At 40.7% G+C, this 22711-nt stretch overlaps 1 protein-coding gene, 1 long non-coding RNA gene and 1 pseudogene across 3 annotated transcripts; 2 read left to right on the top strand and 1 right to left on the bottom strand.

Annotated features, from left to right (window-relative positions):
- Positions 1 to 1471: 1471 nt before the first annotated feature.
- On the bottom strand, positions 1472 to 22031 carry LOC123060707 (uncharacterized). Of its 2 annotated transcripts, XR_006428110.1 has the most exons (8): positions 21842 to 22031; positions 21538 to 21673; positions 20533 to 20629; positions 5140 to 5291; positions 4900 to 4984; positions 4227 to 4785; positions 3833 to 4101; positions 1472 to 2864 (listed from the first exon to the last, which is right to left on the bottom strand). It is a non-coding gene; the product is annotated as an uncharacterized lncRNA (long non-coding RNA). The 2 variants fall into 2 exon arrangements; XR_006428109.1 differs by lacking the exon at positions 1472 to 2864 and having other exon boundaries at positions 2902 to 4101.
- LOC123060688 (disease resistance protein RGA2) lies at positions 5509 to 10346 on the top strand. The gene is made up of 2 exons (XM_044483510.1): positions 5509 to 9042; positions 9923 to 10346. Exon 1 carries the CDS (start codon positions 5623 to 5625, stop codon positions 9013 to 9015), a length of 3393 nt encoding a protein of 1130 aa, XP_044339445.1. The 5' UTR covers positions 5509 to 5622; the 3' UTR covers positions 9016 to 9042; positions 9923 to 10346.
- LOC123060697 (putative disease resistance protein RGA4) lies at positions 16922 to 21423 on the top strand (annotated as a pseudogene).
- Positions 22032 to 22711: the final 680 nt, after the last annotated feature.

A 22711-nucleotide genomic window follows, 5' to 3' on the forward strand; every position in this document is an offset into this window, starting at 1 on the left:
CACACTTGCGGCGTTGATTGCCTTCACAAAACTTGCATCGACGTTAATTTTGAAAAACTCCGCGTTGGGAGGTTTCCAACTAACATCCTTCCTCTCCCCATTATTCGAATCCTGAATGCCCTCCCCCAATTCCTTGCCTTTGTAACTTATCACTCCCTGCGTTTTTGAGTGGCAAGACGAAAAGGAAGCCTAGTAATTATGAACAAAATTTACAGAGGCTGATATGAATTCTTTACCTTTAGCAAAAATCAAATCATTTCTCAAGTGCCAAGCTCTCCATAACGTGAAAATAGTTTGCTCACGCACTGTTGGACTTAATTGATCCAGTAAAATAAGAAACCAATCTGGCCCAGTATTTTTAAAAAGCACTTCGGCAGGCAAATTCCACACTTTTCTCAAAGCCAAACGAAGTGCATGTGCCTTTGGGCAACTCACCAAAGCATGAAAAGTGCATTCATCTTCGATGCCACAAATTGTGCATAACGGTCGGATGTTGAAGAGGTCATCCTTGGTAGCTTTCTATTTTTTTTCTTTCAATTTTCCATCCAATAATGGCCAGCTTTGCTGATTAAGAGTGTTTAAAGACGGACTTGACAAATCCGATCTCTCAAACACCTGCGAACACGACCGAGCACGTCCACGAACAGTGACCGGCCACGCTTCAAATTAGCCACTTTGCATCCGAGTCTCTGATATTTCAACCCCTAGATTCATACAAAGTATGCAAAAGAAATCCTATGAACTACCCTAACTAAGCTTCGTCGTCTGAGATGACCACGACGTCGGTGTCGGGTGGACGGGTGCGTAGGAGGGCTCCGGCTCCTCCTCCTATCCGACCTCACCCATGTAGGCGAACATCTCCTCCTCCTTCATGGCGTGTTGCGGCTCCATCTTTTGTCGGCGACAGCGTCTCGCCTCCACAACCGACTCCAAGTGGAGAGAATCGAGGATGGTCTGCTGCTCCGTCTACAGATCCACGTCCCCAGCGTCCCCATATCCTCCTCCTCCAACTTCGCGCCTTGCCCGGATCTACTCAAGGAGCTGCAGCCGACGCTACGACATTAGAAATGAATAGCCCCTTATCCGGCGGCATGAGGGCATGGCTACTAGTGGTAGCGGACGGGGAGTGGAAAGTGGCGGCGGCGACGGCGGACGAGCGAAGGGAAATGCGGAGGGGTAGGGTATCGGTGCCGGCGGTCGGCTTAAATAGCCGGGCTAGGCACTACACGGCCCGCCGAAGCAGCGCCACGTGGCTACATCGGTCCGACGAAGGAGACAAGCTTCGGACCGCCGGGTTTCCGGACGATTCCACGCGGGACCCCGACATGAGGAGGAAACCTAGGTTCTGTATCAACTCTACACATATGAGAGCTTTAGTGGAAAAATAGGAAGATGGGCATATGGTTTATTTCTTCATGCTACAGTATTAATGCCTAATTGTGCCTAATCACGCCTAAGCTAGAAAAGTGCAAGTAGGTGGCCAAACACATAATTAATGTCTAGTGCTTCTTTGAACTTTGCTTAATTAGAAGTCGTTGAAAGAACGGTACATCAAAGGATGCCCATTTCAAATAGAGAGTTGCCAAGAAAACAGTGGAAGAGATTGGCGTAAAATTGCTCATGTACCAATCATTGAGATCGATGGTGATACCAACATACACAGCCAAAGCATACATCCTGATTGCTTCACAGCAGTACAGTGCAAATGGGACGAACTGGATGTACTTTTTTTAGGGAAAATGTTACAGCCCTGCCTTTTATAAACTAGATGTACTTTTCTGCTTTTCTATTGCCTAAACACTTTTTTTTACTATGCACCTCGAATCAATCCTCTACAGGAGATTTCGTACTCATTATTTCACCTATTTTGCATGTTAGCACACAGAGATACTAAGGTTTGAATGTCTTCCGTGTCAAATACGTAACAAGCAATAAATTACACATTAAGAAACTAAAGCAAACATCAGCAGCAACAACACATATTCAAGCCTTGCATTCAAAGAAGAATGACGAAAAAAAGCTGGATTTCCAATTCGATTAATAACAATGTAACAAAAAAAAAACAGCAAAGACGACATCATTTGCCTCATGTACCAAAAATTAACCAGCAAATACTAAAGCTCCCTGAATTGTGAACTCCAGACTGATAATTATATACTGCTGGCAACAAATTTCACAAAAATATCCATGAAAACATCCACTAGAAGTTAGTGTACGTGGTTCTTTGTACACATGCATTGCGTGCCCACAGAATGCAGTTTATTTAAACAAAATAAAAGCAAAACCCTAAGAAGGGTTCACACACTGAATCGTGAACTTTCCACTATTTTCAGATTATCGTCTGGATTTTGCAAATAATATTTTGACAATCTACTGTATTTAGGAATGGAATATCATCAAGAGTATAAGTGACGCAACAAACCAAGATACTATGGTTGTACACATGCCTTGTTTAATTCGCAAAACCAGAATCGCATCTACTCCCTCCATTCCTTAATATAAGTCTTTTTAGAGATTCCAATGCGGACTGCATACGGAGCAAAATGAGTGAATCTACACTCTAAAATATGTCTATATATATCCATATGTAGTCGTAGTGTAATCTCTAGAAAGACTTATATTTAGGAACGGAGGGAGTAGGAATGCATGGGGTATTAAACATTGGGAACCTGACCTTCCTTCCTGCAGTTCATCGTCTCAAATCAAAGTCTGACAACTCACAGCTAACAGCCTCCTTCAAATCAAAGTCATTAGTCACTAATAAGATAGTACTCCAGATTGCAATTGTGCGAAGGCAAGATAAGATGCATCCAGTACATATCACCGGGCAGACTCCAAATCCTATGGAGATCAAAAGCATCAACCTGAAACAATTAGTGAGAATTGTTGAGCTTACAGTATCGAAATCGATGGGCGCGTTGCAGGTTCGCTCTGCCCTATCCCGTCTACTCCACCCTCGCCATCGGTTTGAGGCGGTGCGAACAGGCCGGGGCGCAAGACGGGGCGGCGACGATACGACGGCGGCAACGAGAGGGGAGTCGCGGTGCACACAGCGCCGCCGATGAGGGACGGAGTGTCACGGGGAGGCTGCGTCTGGGGGATTTGTTTTGTATTTTTAGGGGGTCAGAAACTGCGAGATGAAGCCCAGAGGCCTGCTTTAGAGTGGGCCGGACCCATGCAACCACAGTTTCTTGTATTATTATTTTCCTCACGTTTCTCAAAAATGTATATTATTATTCTCACCGTAGTAGACTGGTTTTGTACCGCATTGCTAACATACCGCAGGATAGGCCAGTTTTATAAGGTGGCATTCGGCCCGTCTCCTTGCCCCCACATTAGGTGGGGGTACGGGCTTGCCTTAAGCCCGTTAGAGTGTACAGTAAATGTATATACTGCCCCTGTACAGCCTTGTTGTACTTGTACATGTACAATAGATTAGATGTAGTTGTACAATGTATGAAATACAGATGTAAATAAAAATATTTTTTTTAATCTTCATGTGTGAGTTGTTTTACCACTATACTTTACCCCATCTAGCCAGTAAGTACACCACTGTTTCACACTTACATGCAAATATACACTATACTATGACATGATTCTTCAGTAGACAAAAACAAACGGCTGCATAATAAATCTTTGAATATCAGAAGTTGACACCCCAACAGCCCATCACTCTGCTGAAATAATAACAGAGGAAACAATGAGCTGAATTAACTAACCACCTTCACATAGTCTCTGAGCCCCTCCATTTCATAATAAGCGCCGTGGTTTTAGTTCAGAGTATATTGTATAAAAAAGGAAAAAAAGAAGAGCTCAATCATGCAGCACGTACCTTCATCGATTTATTTTTTTGATAACTTAGTCTCACTTTCCCCTTCAAAAAAATCATACAGTACTACTATTAAGTTGAAGCGGTCATCCTTGGTGGATTTCTCCCAAATTTTCCATGCAAGAACGGCCAGATATTGCTGACTAGTGGCACGAGAAGAAAAGGACGTGCTACACCTACACAGTGTCACACAGCAACCAACCGTGTTCCCTTTTCAGCGGTCTTTCCAGGAAATTGCCAGCCACCGCCTTCGCTTGGTTCACACAAGGAAGCTGCATAGGAGATGAAATCAGAAGTCATGCTTCAGTCAATAAAATCGAAGTGAAGAATCAAACAAGTCTAGTTACAGAAAAGTTATGTGTTGAGTAGATAATTTTTTGATAAAAATAAATGTTACCTAGACACCGTGGTCGAATTGAGCATCACATGTGCAGAAGCCACTATTCTAGTGATGATTGCTTTCAAAACTGCAAGGCGGGGCCAAGTGCTTCGATTCAACAGATCAGGGGAGGAAATACAAGAATTCTGAAAAGTATATCCTCCTCAGCTTCAGCTGGTATGAAGAGCAACAACGACTTTTGGGTCAATGGCAGAGCGATAGCAGAGCCCGTTAGGGTATACAGTACATGTATATACTGCCTTTGTACAGTATTGTTGTACTTGTATCTACAATAGATGGATGTTGTGTTGTGTTGTACTTTACAATATATGTAAAATATGTAGATGTTAAATAATAAAAACATTTTTTTCTCATCTTCATGTGTTTTACCATTATACTTTATACTCCATCTAGCCAATAAGTACACCACCATTTCATACTTATTACATGGAAATACACCATACAGTGATACGATTCTTCATCAGAAGGCAAAAAGAAAGGACTACATAACTGAACTCAGATTGTAAACTTCATGCATTGAATAGCAGCAATGGACACCCCAGCACCCATCACTCTCCTGGAATAATAACAGAGGAAATAACAAGCTGAATTAACTAACACCATTACATACACTACGCGTGTCAAGGAACTGAACTTTGTATTTTACAAAAAAGCTCAATCATGCACGTACCTTCATCCATTACATACACTACATGTGTCAAGGAACTGAACTGGGACCTTTGTGCATGCACCTGATAACTCAGCCTCTTCCTCCCCTTCAAAAAAGAAATAAATCATAATTTACGTTGAAGCGGTCATCCATGGTGGATTTTTTCCAGATTTTCCATCCAATAAGGGACAGAGATTGTTGACTAGTGACAAGAAAAAGAGAAGGGCATGTATAGTGTCACACACACACACACCAACCAACCGTGTTCCCTTTTTCCATCTGGACTCAACATGTTCCTTCATCAGTCTTTCCAGGAAATTGCCAGGCTCAGATCCCTTTGCTTTGGTGACTTTTTTTTATCATTACATGTAACGGTGAAGAATAGGACAACTTGTTACGTCTGTTAGTTTTGGCTGCACAAGATATGAAATAATCAACGGAGTAAACAACTCAATGTACAGAAAGTTACACATCAAGTAGATAATTCTTAATCTGAAACAAGTCATGCCTAGACGCCATGATCAAATTGAGTACCGCGTTAGTGGATGATAGGAAAGAATACGACTCATTTTTTCTGAAAAGTACATCCTCAGCTTCAGCTGGTACCAAGAGAAACGACTTTGGAGCCAATGGCAGAGCAATAATAGTGTGCCTCCCCCCACCCACACACACACACCAACCTCCTCACCCCTTGTTCTAGATTTCCAGTTTGCATCTCTGGGAGACTGTAAACAGCCAAAAACCATGCCGATCGGAGAAGCTGTTCTGTCTGCCTTCATGCAGGCACTCTTCGAGAAAGTGATCGCTACCGCTTTTGGTGAGCTGAAATTACCTCAAGATGTAGCTGAGGAGCTGGAGAAACTATCCAGCAGTCTGTCAACCATCCAAGCTCACGTTGAAGATGCTGAGGAGCGGCAGCTGAAGGATAAGGCGGCACGAAGCTGGCTTGCCAAGCTCAAGGATGTTGCATATGAGATGGATGACTTGCTCGATGATTATGCAGCTGAGGCCCTTCGATCCAAACTAGAAGGCCCGTCCAGAGACAACCATTTGAGCAAGGTTAGAAGCTGTTTCTGTTGCTTTTGGTTCAACACCTGTTTATTCAACCACAAGATTCTGCAAGACATAAAGAAGGTGGAGGAGAAGCTCAATAGGCTTGTCCAGGAAAGAGAGATTATTGGTCCAAACATGATTAGTGCAACAGACAGGAAAGAGCTAAAAGAGAGGCCTCAGACAAGTTCAATAATCGATGACTCAAGTGTGTTTGGAAGAGAAGAAGATAAGGAGACCATTGTGAAGATGTTGCTTGATCAGAATAACTCCAACCATGCCAACCTTTCTATTCTTCCCATAGTGGGCATGGGTGGACTAGGGAAGACGACTCTAACACAGCTTGTGTACAATGATACAAGAATAAAGGAGCATTTCCAGTTAAGGGTCTGGCTGTGTGTTTCTGAAAATTTTGATCAGATGAAGCTTACCAAGGAAACCATTGAATCAGTTGCCAGCGAGTTTGAATCAACCATCAGTTGGGTCTCATCCGTCACGACCAACATGAACTTGCTCCAAGAAGACCTCTCAAAAAAGCTAAAAGGTAAAAGGTTTCTTCTAGTACTTGATGATGTATGGAATGAGGACCCTGAAAAGTGGGGTACATATCGCCGTGCTCTACTTACTGGAGGAAAGGGAAGCAGAATAGTAGTAACCACAAGGAACAAAAATGTGGGGAAACTAATGGGTGGGATGACTCCATACTATCTAAATCAGTTATCCGACAATGATTGCTGGTCTTTGTTCAGGAGCTATGCATTTGTGGATGGTAACTCCAATGCACACCCAAATTTGGAAATGATAGGCATGGAAATTGTGAAGAAGTTGAAAGGCTTACCACTGGCTGCAAAAGCAATAGGCAGCTTACTGTGTTCCCAGGATACTGAGGATGACTGGAAAAACGTATTAAGGAGTGAAATATGGGAACTGCCATCGGATAAGAACAATATATTACCAGCTCTGAGATTGAGTTACAATCATTTGCCTGCCATACTGAAGAGATGTTTTGCATTTTGCTCAGTCTTTCACAAAGACTATGTGTTTGAGAAAGACAAATTGGTCCAGATATGGATGGCCCTTGGATTTATTCAGCCTCAGCGGAGGAGAAGAATGGAAGAGATTGGAAGTAGCTATTTTGATGAATTACTAAGCAGGTCCTTCTTCCAACATCACAAAGGTGGATATGTGATGCATGATGCTATGCATGACCTAGCACAGTCGGTCTCAATTCATGAATATCTCAGACTGGATGACCTTCCAAACAACAGCAGCTCTGCAAGAAGTGCCAGGCACCTCTCATTCTCTTGTGAAAATAGAAGTGAGACTTCATTTGAAGCCTTTCTTGGATTTAAAAGAGCACGGACACTTCTACTGCTAAGTGGATATAAATCAATGACAAGGTCTGTCCCCAGTGATCTGTTCCTCAAGTTAAGGTACCTCCATGTACTCGATTTGAACCGGCGAGACATTACTGAGTTGCCAGATTCTATTGGAAGCTTAAAAATGCTTCGGTATTTGAATCTCTCGGGCACTGGTATAGCAATGTTGCCTTCGTCAATTGGTAGACTCTTCAGCTTGCAAATACTTAAGTTGAAAAACTGCCATCAATTAGATTGTCTCCCACAAAGCATAACCAATCTTGTAAATCTTCGATGGCTAGAAGCAAGAACAGAGTTGGTCACGGGCATAGCCAGAATAGGTAAATTAACCTGTCTTCAACAGTTGGATGAATTTGTGGTCCGTACAGACAAAGGATATAAGATCAGTGAATTGAAGGAAATGAAGGAGATTAGAGGGCATATTTGTATTAAGAATATCGAGTGTGTGGCTAGCATAGAGGAAGCAATTGGAGCTTTTCTAAGCGAGAAGGCGTTCATCAGCATCCTAGACCTTATCTGGTCCGATAACAGGCACATAGCATCAGAAGAAGCAAATCAAGACAAAAGGATACTTGAGGTTCTCCGGCCACATCATGAACTGAACGAGCTAACTGTCAAGGCATTTGCAGGCTCCTCCTTCCCAAATTGGTTTGGTAGTCTTTCCCACTTGCAAACCCTCCACCTGTCTGATTGTACAAAATGTTCGACTCTACCAGCACTGGGAGAGCTGCCTCAACTCAAGTATTTAGATATTGGTGGTTTTCCGGCCATTATTCAAATCAGCCAAGATTTTTCAGGTACCAATGGAGTTAATGGGTTTCCAGCACTGAAAGAGCTCGTATTCGAAGACATGAGTAATTTCAAAAGGTGGGCTTCTGTACAAGATGGTGAATTTCTTCCATCCCTCACAGAACTTGTAGTGGTGGACTGCCCCAAAATAACAGAGTTCCCACTACTCCCATCAATGCTAGTGAAGCTCAAAGTTTCTGAAACGGGGTTCACTATTCTTCCAGAAGTCCATATTCCAAACTCCCAGTTTCCATCGTCGTTAGAATGCTTACAGATTCATCAGTGCCCAAATCTCACATCCTTACAAGAAGGACTGCTTAGCCAGCAATTATTGGCTCTCCAGCAGTTAACCATCACTCAATGTTTAGACCTAATTGACCTGCCAGTTGAAGGATTCAGATCCCTGTCTGCTCTTAAGAGTCTTCACATCTATGACTGCCCAAGGCTGGCACCATCAGGACAGCATAGCTTGCTGCCCTCCAACCTTGAAGACTTGCGCATCAGCTCATGCTCCAACCTTATCAACCCTCTTCTTCAAGAGCTTAATCAGCTCTCCTCGTTGACACATCTCACCACCGCTGATTGTGCTAGCCTTCAGTCTTTTCCAGTAAAGCTCCCTGCCACTCTGCAAAAACTGGAGATCCTCGATTGCATTAATCTGATCTACTTGCCTGCTGGTCTAGAAGATGCATCGTGCCTAACAACCATAACCATCTTGAAATGTCCTCTCATACCATGCTTGCCAGGGCGCCTTACAGGGTCATTGAAAGAACTGTACATCAAAGAATGCCCGTTTCTATTGGAGAGTTGCCAGGAAAACAGTGGAAGAGATTGGTGTAATATTGCTCATGTACCAATCATTGAGATCAGTGATGATACCAACATAACCAACAAGAGCACACGAAGAAGATTATCATGAGTGCCTCACAGCAGTGCTACACAAATGGTATGACCTAGATATATTTTTCTGCTTGTCTTGCATAAACATGTTTTGTCTACTAATTGTAAACTTTCATAGTAGAACCAAAATCCTCTATAGGTGATTTTGCATTCGTTATTGCACCTATTTTGCATCTTAGCACATAAACACACTTAGGTTCAAATGTCTTGTAACACCTAACCGCTAGAAATAACCATACACTAGGAAACTACTGTAAACATCAGCTGCAACACTGTATAGAGCCTTGCATTCAAAGAAAAATGAACATATTTTAATAGAAAAGTAAAACTAATGGGATTGCCAATTTAAGACTCAGTAATAACAATTCAACAAAAATAAACCATCAAAAGATTCATTATCTACCTCATGTATCCTAGAATCATCTAAGTGTTTGATGTATTAAAAAAGTTTCATATCAACAGGTGCGCCACGGAGATCATTGACCATGGTCAAGTCATATAGCTGTTCCGTTCAGAAAACAAAACCTAAACCTTCAGCTGTGATACGAGAAAGTTTGTTCGTGCGCAGTGCGAGCATGCATAGTAGCAAGCTTATCTGGTCAACATTTACAAAATATGGTTGCATTAGCTTCTACTCCCTCCGTTCCAAAATAGATGACTCAACTTTATACTAACTTTAGTAGAAAGTTGAGTCATCTATTTTGGAACGGAGGGAGACTAGCAAACTCCAGATTAATACTTCTATACTGCCAGTGAAATTTTTCATAGAATAGACATAATAATGTCCCAACTCTTGGTTACTAAAAGTTAGTGTGGCTCTCTGTTGCATATGCATTGCCTGTCTAGTGTCTACAGAATGCAGTTCAACGCTAAACCTAAAAGAAGATACTGTGCTCACTTGTGCACTTTCTTTTTTCTATTTGCAGATATCGTCTCGATTCTGGAAATGATTTTTGGACGATGGTGATATTTCAAGACCACCTTGCAGTTTAGTCCCACCTGCCATCAGAAGACTAATCTAATGTGCTTAAATTCAAACGATCAGAAAACTCAGTCAGTAATTTTGAATAAACAGGTCTAGTAGTTTCAGGCTTTCAGCGGAGGAAATTGCCAAGACAGCTCTTTGTGCTTCTGTAATTGTGTGCTCTGTGCTCTCGAATACATTCCATTCTATGATTCTGAGACGCCTTCATTTATTTTTCTTCTCTGTATGACCCTCTCATTCAATAGCTAAGGCTATTTTTTCAAGATTATATACTACAATAGAGTACAGTAATAACTGGATGGCATAAAGAGTATACATACATGCCTTGTTTTTTGTGCAAAATCCTAACTGAAATCTATTCAGTAAAGGAGGGGTTTAAAACGGTGGGAACCTTTTCTTCACTTCTGTCAGTAAACACCATCATATCAAAGTCTGGTACCTCCACCAGGCATTGCCCGCCTAAAAGATTCACTTCTTTCTCCACTCCTTTTTTGCTTTTCTACCTGGATTATCAGGCTCTTATAAATATGGTAATCCTAACACTTCAGTTTCAAGACAATCCAATGTATAGGGACATGATGCTTTTAATATCCACAGGCATGATTATTTGATTTTATGTAGCCCTCCTAAATATGTTTCTACCAGTGATGTGATCATTCAACACTAACATATATATGTTTTATATAAGCTATCCCCACTATCAGCAACTACTGCTCTTTTGCTGATATGTGTTTTATGCACATCATCAATAAATTAACTCACAGCTTCCTTCTCGTCGTGTTTATCTTGCCATATACCTACCAGCTGGTACAACCAAATCATGAAAATTGACTGAGATAAATAGCGCAGTCCTAGCCAAAAGTACATCAGTAGAGGCTGAGGAACTATATATAGTAAAGAACACAAAACTAAGCCCAACGAATGGAACTGAAAAAAAAGGCATTGCCAAATTCATATGCATCAGCATCAATCCATGCATGTTGTGGTGTAAGAGTGTATATAGGACTGAGAGGCATCAGTAATCCGGTGGTGGTATATATCTCCTAGCACAACAGGTTGGCACATCACTTGTGTACTGTCAAAATCCTCTTGTGTAGCACCGAGTAGCGAAGCGGCACCAGGTTGATGCCTCCTACTAGTTCATCTCCATGAACCGGCACCAGATTGGCACTCGGTTGCTCAAAAATGTAAGACGAGCTACAAAGAAACTTTGCCAAAATGTAACGGCAATTTTCAAGAGTTAAGTCACTGAAGTAGTTTGCAATTGTGCGAAGGCAACTTGAGCTGTGAGAACGGCCGCATGCATCTAGCACATATCATTGGCAAATCCCCAAAACATATGGAATTCAAAAGCATCGATTCGAATCAATTCGTAAGATCCATGGACTTACAGTATCGATAACGATGGCCGCGTTTGGCTCTCTTCTCCTCCTCCTGCGCCATTGGTTTGAGGCGGTGCAGCAGGAGGGTGGCGCGGCGGGCCACGGCGGCGATCCGGCGACGCGGCAGGTGTGGGCTGGGGGGCAGCGGGAGGTCGGCGCCGCCGGTGGACGGTGGTGGCACGGGATGGCTGCGTCCAGCCCAGTACATTTTTCAGAAACGGCGAGATGAGCCCCAGGTTTTTTTCCAGAGATGAGGCCCAAATTTGCATTTGGTCAGTTCGATGTATAACAGGCCCGCTAATGCTACGGCATTTCCTGTTGAGGCTCTTTCCTGTTTGGTTCCTGTTTGGCGCTTTAGGCGTCTGTTACTGTGCATTTTGTAAACAGGCGCCTCCACTCCGCGCTGGGCTGACCCGTTTAGTTTTTTTTCTTCCATTATTCCATTAAACTGCACAATTGCGAGTGTGAGGGAACCCTGAAGGATTCGAACCCGCGACCTCTCTGTTCTAGATTAGCTATAGAAACCACCGCAAACACCACACCTCTTGTGGTTCCTTACTCAGCTTTCTTCTTTTTGTTCTTTCTTTCTTTCTGTTTTCTTTTCCTTTCCTTTTCCTCTTTTCTTTTTTCTATTTTACTTCTCTTTACTTTTAATTTTTTTCCCTTTTTAAAAAATCTGTGAACTTTTATAAATCGATGAACATTTTTAAATTTTGTGTGCACTTTTTAAGAATTGATGAACTTTTTCAGCATCAATGAACTTTTTAAAAATTTATCATTTTTTTTAAATCAATTTGTTTTTCAAAATTTATGATCTTTAAAAAAATCATTTTTCAATATTGATAACTTTTTCCAAAATTGATGAAATTTTCTCAATTATTGAACTTTTTCCAAATTGATAAACTTTTCTTCAAAATCAACGATAACTTTTTATTTGTTTTCATTGTTTTTATTTTTTTTACTTGTTTTCATACCTCATGCACTCCTATGACCATTCGGATATAAATACATTTGTTATTTTTTGCGGATGAGATATAAATACATTTGAAGTACATATATAAACAAATTGCCTCTCTAGCACAATGAAAAATAGTAAAAAGCTCATCAGCTCTCGACATTCATAGGTTATGGCGGCTTTCGATGCTATGTACACGTTCAGATCGAGCACCGACCGAACAATCTTATATCCTGTGCTACCAAAAATTAGTTGCTCTCATGCTGCCATTTTTTCAATAAAAAAATCTATCTTTTAAAAAAATCAAAAACAATTGTGGATGTTCACAATATGTAGGAATCTCAAGTTAAAATACGAAATACACATGGAGAAAAAAAGGCAAATCCGAATGTGAACAGTGTCATTTTACCTTTTGTCTTTTAGTGATACTGTCATGGTAAATTTGTCTTTTTTGTTTCTCAATGCGTATTTCAGAAGAAAAAATTGAACTTTCTACAGATTGTAGACACATGCCTTGTGCACACTCATAATTACTTTCAGAATTTTTTGAAACACGTATTTTTTTTTTGAAAAATGATAGCATGGGAGCACCTAATGTGTGATAGAACCTGATATTCTCGGCTTCTTGAGATAGCTGTTTGCTTATGTCGCAATGCAGAACCATGTTTTTTTCTATTGTCCATCCAGAACCAGATAACCAGAGAGTGATGACTCATTCGCACTGTTGCCTTGAATTAGACTACGCTCTTGGCAGTGTAATGAACCGGGCCGCGAGTACAGGACGGAGCGGGACGTCGGCGCTGTTACCATGGAACGACGTGACAGGACAATGTGGGCCAGCTCCGTACATTAAAGCTGCATCATCTGACCCATGAGCCTATTCCTTTTCCAAATCTTGAGGTGTGGGACAGTGTGCGATACCGTGACCATGCGAGGACGAGTGCTCCTTTCAATTTACGGTAATATTTTTCCTAAACACTATACATTTATGTTATATACCTAAAAAAATTATATACATGGTTAAATTTTTGCAAATACAGGACTAACATTTTTTAATACACAGTCAACATTTTGTAATACATAGTAAACAATTTTTAATAGCAATAACTATTTTTTCACACACAATGTACATTTTTTATATACATAGGAACATTTTTATACACATTTAATATTTCTAAAATCTGATCAATTTTTTGCATACAAATTGTATTTGTTTTGTATATATTTTTCGTTTACATGACAATTATTTCTACATACATTTAATATTTTTCAAATGCTTGAATAATATTTTTCAAATATGTGATTCACAGTTTGTCAAATGCTTGGTTAATATGCATTTTTAAATACGTGATCATTTTTCATACATTTATTTTTTTATACATTTTTCGTATACATGAGAAACATTTTTCTCTATACACATTTAACATAAACTCGTGATCAACATTTTTTCGTACACATTGTTTTTGTTTTGTATAAACTTGATTAACATTTTTCAAGTACTTGTTAACAATTTTTTAAATGCTTGATTAACATTTCTAAATACATGATCAAATTTTTGTATACATATTGTATATTTTTCGTATACTTGTGAAACATTTTCTCTTTACACATTTCATATACATGATCAAATTTTTGTATACATATTGTATATTTTTCATATACATGTGAAACATTTTCTCTTTACACATTTCATTTTTTTTAAATGCTTGATTTACAATTTTACAAAGTGCTTTATGTAAAGTGTCGAGGCAGTGGCCTGTGGCCTCCTGCGGTGGGCCGACACATTTAGCGAGGCGCCTGACATGAGGGCAACTTACGTCTCGCTATAATCCGAAATCACTAATATAGGAGTACTCCTTGCAAAGATTACTTCCACCTCCTCATGCTGTGACAAGTGGCATGGTGCATGTGCGCCACTTGTCGCAATCTAGGAGTTTTCCCTTTTTTTCGTAAATCTGTTTATTCAAAATGTTTTATCTCTTAAATTGTGCGTCCAAATCTTGAACTGTTTTCACCATTGGATTCCTCGCGTCGAGATCTTCAAAACTAGATCCCATGTTGATAGGTTTTGACGAACTTTTCTTTGTCATGAAAAACTGGCCAAAAAACCGAACGAAAAAATCGAACCGGGAGCACGAGTTTTTTCCCTTTCCAAAAGAGGCATGGCGGTGCCTCTCACGAAATCACAACCGTGCCTCTCACGGAAGCAAACAACCAAAAAAATATTCTGTTTCGAGAGGCACGGGCGTGCCTCGCGCGAAAGCATAACTGTGCCTCTCGTGAAAGCAAACCATGCCTCTCACGAAAGAAAAAAAAACAGAAAATATTTTTTCTTTTGTTTCCGAGAGGTACAGTCGTGCCTCTCGAAAAAACACAAGCGTGTCTCTCACGAAAGCAAAAACCGTGCCTCTCGTGAAAGAAGAAAACAACATAATTTTTTTTCGTTTTCGAGAAGCACAGTCGTGCCTCTCGCGAAACCAAAACCATGCCTCTCGCGAAACCAAAACCGTGCCTCTCGCGAAAAAAAACAGAAAACGCATTTTTTTCATTTTCAAAAGGCATGGTTGTGCCTCTCGCAAAAGTAAAACTGTGCCTCTTGCGGAAGCAAAACCGTACTTCTCACAAAAGCAAAAAAAAAGAAGCATAAAAAGAAATTCGTCCAAAAACTCAAGAAGACCGATGGAAAACCAAAAGTCGAAAAACCCCGAAAAAAACCAAAGTAAAAAAACCCAAAAAACCTGTTTAAAAAGCCAAAAACGTGTGCCGAAAAATAAAAATAAAAATCCAAAGAAAGTGCCCAGAAACGGAACACGTGGCGGCTGTTGAGAGCGCGCCAAGTGACGTTTATCATTGTGAGGTTCCTGAAGGAGCATTTGTCAACTAGTTACTCTTACTTTTTTTTTGAGGGATGACTAGTTGTTCTTACTAGACCCGTCCCGCAGACTGTTTTAAAGTGGGCCGAGCCCACGCAACCACAATCTCACGCGCCTTTTTTTTACCCCTCAAAAAAAGATATTTTTATTTGTTTTAGAATCCGCACCGTGGTAGATTGGGTTGTACCGTATCGCTAACCTTACCACAGGAGAAGCCAGTTTATAAGGTGCCATTCGGCCTGTCTCCTTGCCCCCACATTAGGTGAGGGTACGGGCTTGTCTTAAGCCCGTTAGAGTGTACAGTAAGTGTATATGCTGCCCCTGTACAGCCTTGTTGTACTTGTATATGTACAATAGATTAGATGTACTTGTACTTGTACAATGTATGTAAAAATACAAATGTAAATAACAAAAACAATTATTTTTCATCTTCATGTGTACTCCATCTGGCCATTAAGTACACCACTGCTTCATTCTTACATGCAAATACACCATACTATGATTCTTCATTCGCAAAATAAATAAATATATATACTGCCCCTGTACAGCCTTGTTGTACTTGTATATGTACAATTGTCTAAAAAAAACTGTACATGTACAATCGATTAGATGTAGTTGTACTTGTACAATGTGTGTAAAAATACAGATGCAAATAAAAGAACATTTTTTTCATCTTCATTTGTTTTACCACTATACTTCACCCCATCTAGCCAATAAGTACACCACTGTTTCATACTTACATGCAAACACACCATACGGTGATATGAATCTTCAGAAGACAAAAACAAACGACTACATAATCAAACTCAGATCTTAAATCTTTGAATAGCAGCAGTATTTTTGTTTTTTTTGTTTTTTGCGGGAACAGCAGTTGGCACCCCAACAGGCAACAGCCCATCACTCCCCTGAAATAATAACAGAGCAAATAACGAGCTGAATTAACGAACACCTGGAGATAGTCTCTGAGCTTAGGTATTTTCAAAAGGAAAAAAAAAAGCTCAATCATGCGCGTACCTTCATCCATTACATACAATACACTGGGACGCACCTGATAACTCAGTCTCAGCTTCCCCTTCAAAAAACATACTGTATTTCTTAACTCCTTGGTGGATTTCTTCCAAATTTTCCAGGCAAGAACGGCCACATATTTGTTAACTAATGACACGAAAAGAAAAGGACATGCTACTCCTACAGTGTCACACAATAACCAACCGTGTTCCCTTTTTCCAACTGAAGCCAATATCTTCCTTCATCGGCCTTTCCAGGAAATTGCCAGCCACCGGTTCCTTCGCTTGGTTCACATAAGGAAACAAGATTTCATGTGTAACTACGAGGAATAGACAAAATGGTCCCTCTGGTGACTTGGCTGCATAGGAGATGAAATCAGTAGTCATGCTTCAGTTAATAAAATCAAAGTGAAAAATCAATCAAGTAAAGATACAGAAAGTTATGTGTCGAGTAGATAAATTCTTAAAAAGTGTTACGACACTGTGGTCGAATTGAGTATCACATGTGCAGAAGCCACTATTCTAGCGATGACTGCTTTTATAACTGCAAGGCAGGGCCAAGTGCTTCGATTCAACAGGTCAGTGCAGGAAACACAGAATTCTGAAAAGTATATCCTCCTCAGCTTCAGCTGGTATGAAGAGCAACGACTTTGGAGTCAATGGCAGAGCAATAACAGAGCGTGCCCCCCAACCCACCCACCCACCCACACACACACACACACACACACACACAATCCTCCTCACACATATCGTTCCAGACTTCCAGTTTGCACCTCTAGGAGACTGCAAACAACCAAAAACCATGCCGATCGGAGAAGCTGTTCTGTCTGCCTTCATGCAGGCACTCTTCGAGAAAGTGATTGCTACCGCTTTTGGTGATCTGAAATTACCTCAAGATGTGGCTGCGGAGCTGGAGAAACTATCCAGCAGTCTGTCGACCATTCAAGCTCACGTTGAAGAGGCCGAGGAGCAGCAGCTGAAGGATAAGGCGGCACAAACCTGGCTTGCCAAGCTCAAGGATGTCGCATATGAGATGGATGACTTGCTCGATGATTATGCAGCTGAGGCCCTTCGATCCAGACTAGAAGGCACATCCAACTACAACCATTTGAACAAGGTTAGGAGCTGTTTCTGCTGCTTTTGGTTTAACACTTGTTTATTTAACCACAAGATACTGCAAGACATAAGGATGGTCGATGAGAAGCTCAATAGGCTTGTCAAGGAAAGGCAGATCATTGGTCCAAACATGATTAGTGCAACAGACAGGAAAGAGATAAAAAAGAGGCCTGAGACCAGTTCAATAATCGATGACTCGAGTGTGTTTGGAAGAGAAGAAGATAAGGAGACCATTGTGAAGATGTTGCTTGATCAGAATAACTCCAACCATTCCAACCTTTCTATTCTCCCCATAGTGGGTATGGGTGGACTAGGGAAGACAACCCTAACACAGCTTGTCTACAATGATACAAGAATAAAGGGGCATTTCCAGTTACGGGTCTGGCTGTGTGTTTCTGAACATTTTGATCAGATGAAGCTTACCAAGGAAACCATTGAATCAGTTGCCAGCGAGTTTGAATCAAACATCATTGGGATCTCATCGGTCACGACCAACATGAACTTGCTCCAAGAAGACCTCTCGAAAAAGCTAAAAGATAAAAGGTTTCTTCTAGTACTTGATGATGTATGGAATGAGGACCCTGAAAAGATAAAAGGAAGCTTACTGTGTTCCCAGGATACTGAGGATGACTGGAAAAATGTATTAAGGAGTGAAATATGGGAGCTGCCATCGGATAAGAACAATATATTACCAGCTCTGAGATTGAGTTATAATCATTTGCCTGCCATACTGAAGAGATGTTTTGCATTTTGCTCAGTCTTTCACAAAGACTATGTGTTTGAGAAAGACAGGTTGGTCCAGATATGGATGGCCCTTGGGTTTATTCAGACTCAGCGGAGGAGAAGAATGGAAGAGATTGGAAGTAGCTATTTTGATGAATTACTAAGCAGGTCCTTCTTCCAACATCACAAAGGTGGATATGTGATGCATGATGCTATGCATGACCTAGCACAGTCGGTCTCAATTCATGAGTGTCTCAGACTGGATGACCTTCCTAACAACAGCACCTCTGCAAGAAGTGCCAGGCACCTCTCATTCTCTTGCAATAATAGAAGCCAGACTTCATTTGAAGCTTTTCTTGGATTTAAGAGAGCACGGACACTTCTACAGCTAAGTGGATATAAATCAATGACAAGGTCTATCCCCAGTGATCTGTTCCTCAAGTTAAGGTACCTCCATGTGCTCGATTTGAACCGGCGAGACATTACTCAGTTGCCAGATTCTATTGGAAGCTTAAAAATGCTTCGATATTTGAATCTCTCGGGCACTGGTATAGCAATGTTGCCTTCATCAATTGGTAGACTCTTCAGCTTGCAAATACTTAAGTTGAAAAACTGCCATCGATTAGATTATCTCCCACAAAGCATAACAAATCTTGTAAATCTTCGGTGGCTAGAAGCAAGAACAGAGTTGGTCACGGGTATAGCCAGAATAGGTAACTTAACCTGTCTTCAACAGTTGGATGAATTTGTGGTCCGTACAGATAAAGGATACAAGATCAGTGAATTGAAGGCAATGAAGGAAATCAGAGGGCATATTTGTATTAAGAATATCGAGTGTGTGGCAAGCACAGAGGAAGCAATTGAAGCTTGTCTAAGCGAGAAGGCATTCATCAACATCCTAGACCTTATCTGGTCCGATAACAGGAATGTAACATCCGAAGAAGTAAATCGAGACAAAGAGATACTTGAAGTCCTCCGGCCACATCATGAACTGAACGAGCTAACTGTCAAGTCATTTGCAAGGCTCCTCCTTCCCAAATTGGTTTAGTAGTCTTTCCCACTTGCAAACCCTCCACCTGTCTGATTGTACGAAATGTTCGATTCTACCAGCACTTGGAGAGCTGCCTCAACTCAAGTATTTGAATATTGGTGGTTCTCCAGCCATTATTCAAATCAGCCAAGGTTTTTCAGGTACCAATGAAGTTAAGGGGTTTCCAGCACTGAAAGAGCTCGTATTTGAAGACATGAGTAATTTCAAAAGGTGGGCTTATGTACAAGATGGTGAATTTCTTCCGTCCCTTACAGAACTTGCAGTGATGGGCTGCCCGAAAGTAAAAGAATTCCCACCCCTCCCATCAATGCTAGTGAAGCTCAAAATTTCTGAAACGGGGTTTGCTGTTCTTCCAGAATTCCATATTCCAAACTCCCAGTATCCATCGTCATTAGAATGCTTACAGATTCATCAGTGCCCAAACCTCACATCCTTAAATGAAGGGCTGCTTAGCCGGCAATTATTGGCTCTCCAGCAGTTAACAATCACTCACTGTTTAGACCTAATTGACCTGCCAGTTGAAGGATTCAGATCCCTAACTGCTCTTAAGAGTCTTCACATCTATGACTGTCCAAGGCTGGCACCATCAGGACAGCATAGCTTGCTGCCCTCTAAACTTGAAGACTTGCGCATCAGCTCATGCTCCAACCTTATTAACCCTCTTCTTCAAGAGCTTAATGAGCTCTCCTCGCTGACACATCTCACCACCGCTGATTGTGCTAGCCTTCAGTCTTTTCCAGTAAAGCTCCCTGCCACTCTGCAAAAACTGGAGATCCTCGATTGCAGTAATCTGGTCTGCTTGCCTGCTGGTCTAGAAGATGCATCCTGTCTAACAGCTATAACCATCTTGAGATGTCCTCTCATACCATGCTTGCCAGGGCGGCTTACAAAGTCATTGAAAGAACTGTACATCAAAGAATGCCCCTTTCTATTGGAGAGTTGCCAAGAAAACAGTGGAAGAGATTGGTGTAAAATTGACCATGTACCAATCATTGAGATCGATGATGATACCAACATACCCAACAACAGCATACGAAGAAGATTATCATGAATGCCTCACAGCAATGCTACACAAATGGTATGAAATGAACTAGTAGATATATTTTTCTGCTTGTATTGCATAAGCATGTATTGTCTGCTAACAGTAAACTGCATAATAGAACCAATCCTCTATAGGTGATTTTGCATTCATTTTTGCACATATTTTGCATGTTAGCACATAAACATACTTCGATTCAAATGTCTTGCAACACCAAATCGCAAGCACTAACCATACACTAGGAAATTACTGTAAACATCAGCTGAAACACTGTATAGTCAAGCCTTGCATTCAAAGAGACATGAACAGATTTTAATAGAAAAGTAAAACTAATGGGATTGCCAATTTGAGACTGAGCAATAACAATGCAACAAAAAATAAACCATCAAAAGATTCATTATCTACCTCATGTATCCTAGAAACATCTAGGTATTTCATGTATTCAGAAAGTTCCATATCCACAAGTGCGCCACAGATCATCCACCATGGTCAAGTCATATAGCTGTCCATTCAGAAAACAAAAGCCAAACCTTCAGCTGTGATACAAGCAAGTTTGTTCATGCACAGTGCGAGCATGCATAGTAGCAAGCTTATCTGGTCAACATTTACAAAATATGGTTGCATTAGCTTCTAAGTAGCAAACTCCAGATTAATAATTCTATACTGCCAGTGACAATTTTCACAAAATAGACATAATGATGTCCTTACTCTTGGTTATTAAAAGTTAGTGTGGCTCTCTGTTGCATGTGCCTGTCTAATGTTTACAGAATGCAGTTCAAAGCAAAACCCAAAAGAAGATCATGTACTCACTTGTACACTTTCTTTTATCTACTTTCAGATTATCATATGGATTCTGGAAATAATTTTGGACGACGGTGATATTTCAAGAGCACCTTACACTTTATGTCCACCTCCATCAGAAGACTAATCTAGCACATGTGCAAAACTCAAACGAATCGAAAACTCAATGAGTAATTTTGAAGAAAACAGAGCTAGTACTTTCAGCGGAGGAAGTGGCCAAGACATTACTGTATTCATTATATATATGCCTTATCATTTTCAGAGAAATAAGATAGGTGTGGCTCTTTGTGTTTGTGTAATTTTGTAATCTCCCTTCTAGAATACATTTCATTCTATGATTTTGGGACACCTTGATTTCCCCCCCCCCCCCCCCCCCCCTTCCTCTATATGACCCTCTCATTCAGTAGCAAAGTCTATTTTTTCAAGATCATGTACTACAATGGGATACGGTAACAAATGGAGTGTCATCAAGAGTATACATGCCTTGTTTGTTGTGTTAAATGAAACCTACTCCACTTGTTACTGTATCCCATTGTAGTGATAGATTTCTGTCAGTAACAAACGGAGTATTTAATAAAGAAGGGAGTTTAAAAACGGTGGGAACCTGACCTTCCCTTCTGTCAGTAATTAACATCATATCGAAGTCTGGTGCCTCAACCCGGCATACCCAACGGATTGCATCTTCCTTCTCCACTGCATTCCAGAGACAGGGTATTCCAAGGTACTCAGTTGCTCAAAAGTGTCACTGCAATTTTCAGTAGTTAACTTACTGGTTTGCAATGGGGCGAAGGCAACTAGAGCTATGGGAACGGCCGCATGCATCTAGTACATACTTATAACTGGGCGAATCCCCAAAACATATGGAGTTCAAAAGCATCGATCCGAAACAATTCGTCCAGATCCATGAACTTACAGTATCAAAAACAATGGCCGAGTTGCCACTTCGCTCTGCGCGCGCTCTCTCTCCCTCTCTCTTCTCCTCCTCCCGCGCCATTGGTCTGAGGCGGTGCACCAGCCGGGCGGCGCGGCGGCGAGCCGGCGACGCGATAGGTGTGGGCTGGGGCACCGGGAGCTTTCCTTTTTTTTTTGAGTAGTTCGGGAGCTTCGTTTTTTTTTATTTGGCACAAGATGGTTGCTTCCAGCCCAGCAATTTTTTGCAAGAAACAGCGAGATGAGCACCAGAGCTTTTTTCCAGAGAGATGAAGCCCAAGTTAGCATTTGGTCCTTCTGATCAACCTGTAAGTTAACAGGCCCGCCAAGGCCAGTACTAGGAACATTCCCTGAACCGGTTTTCTCCTTTTTTTCATCGTTTTTCTCCCGGATTTAATTATTTTTCTTTTCATTTTTATCTTTCTATTTTTGTCATTCTTTTCATGTTGCTGAACAAATTTTCAAATTGGTGAACATTTTTTCGAATATGAATATTTTTTTGAAGTGATGAACATTTTTTATATTTTGTCAAAAAAAATCCTAAATCAAGAGAAATTTCTGAATTTTCGAACTTTTTTGTGAAACAGTTAACATTTTTCAAATTGATGAAATTTTTCTGAAATTACGAACATTTTTTTATATTTTGTGAACATTTTATTTTGAAATTGTTAACATTTTTAAACTTTTGAACATTATTTTTGAATCGGAAAACATTTTCTGAATCGCTGAACATTTTTTGGATCGCTGAACATTTTTTTAAATTGATAAACATTTTTCAAAATTGACAATCATTTTTTGTGAACATTTTAGAAAAAGATCAGGAATTTTTTTTGAAGTCACAAAAAATTGTTCA

Source organism: Triticum aestivum, chromosome 1A (assembly GCF_018294505.1).
Source record: "Triticum aestivum cultivar Chinese Spring chromosome 1A, IWGSC CS RefSeq v2.1, whole genome shotgun sequence".
NCBI classification, from domain to species: domain Eukaryota; kingdom Viridiplantae; phylum Streptophyta; class Magnoliopsida; order Poales; family Poaceae; genus Triticum; species Triticum aestivum.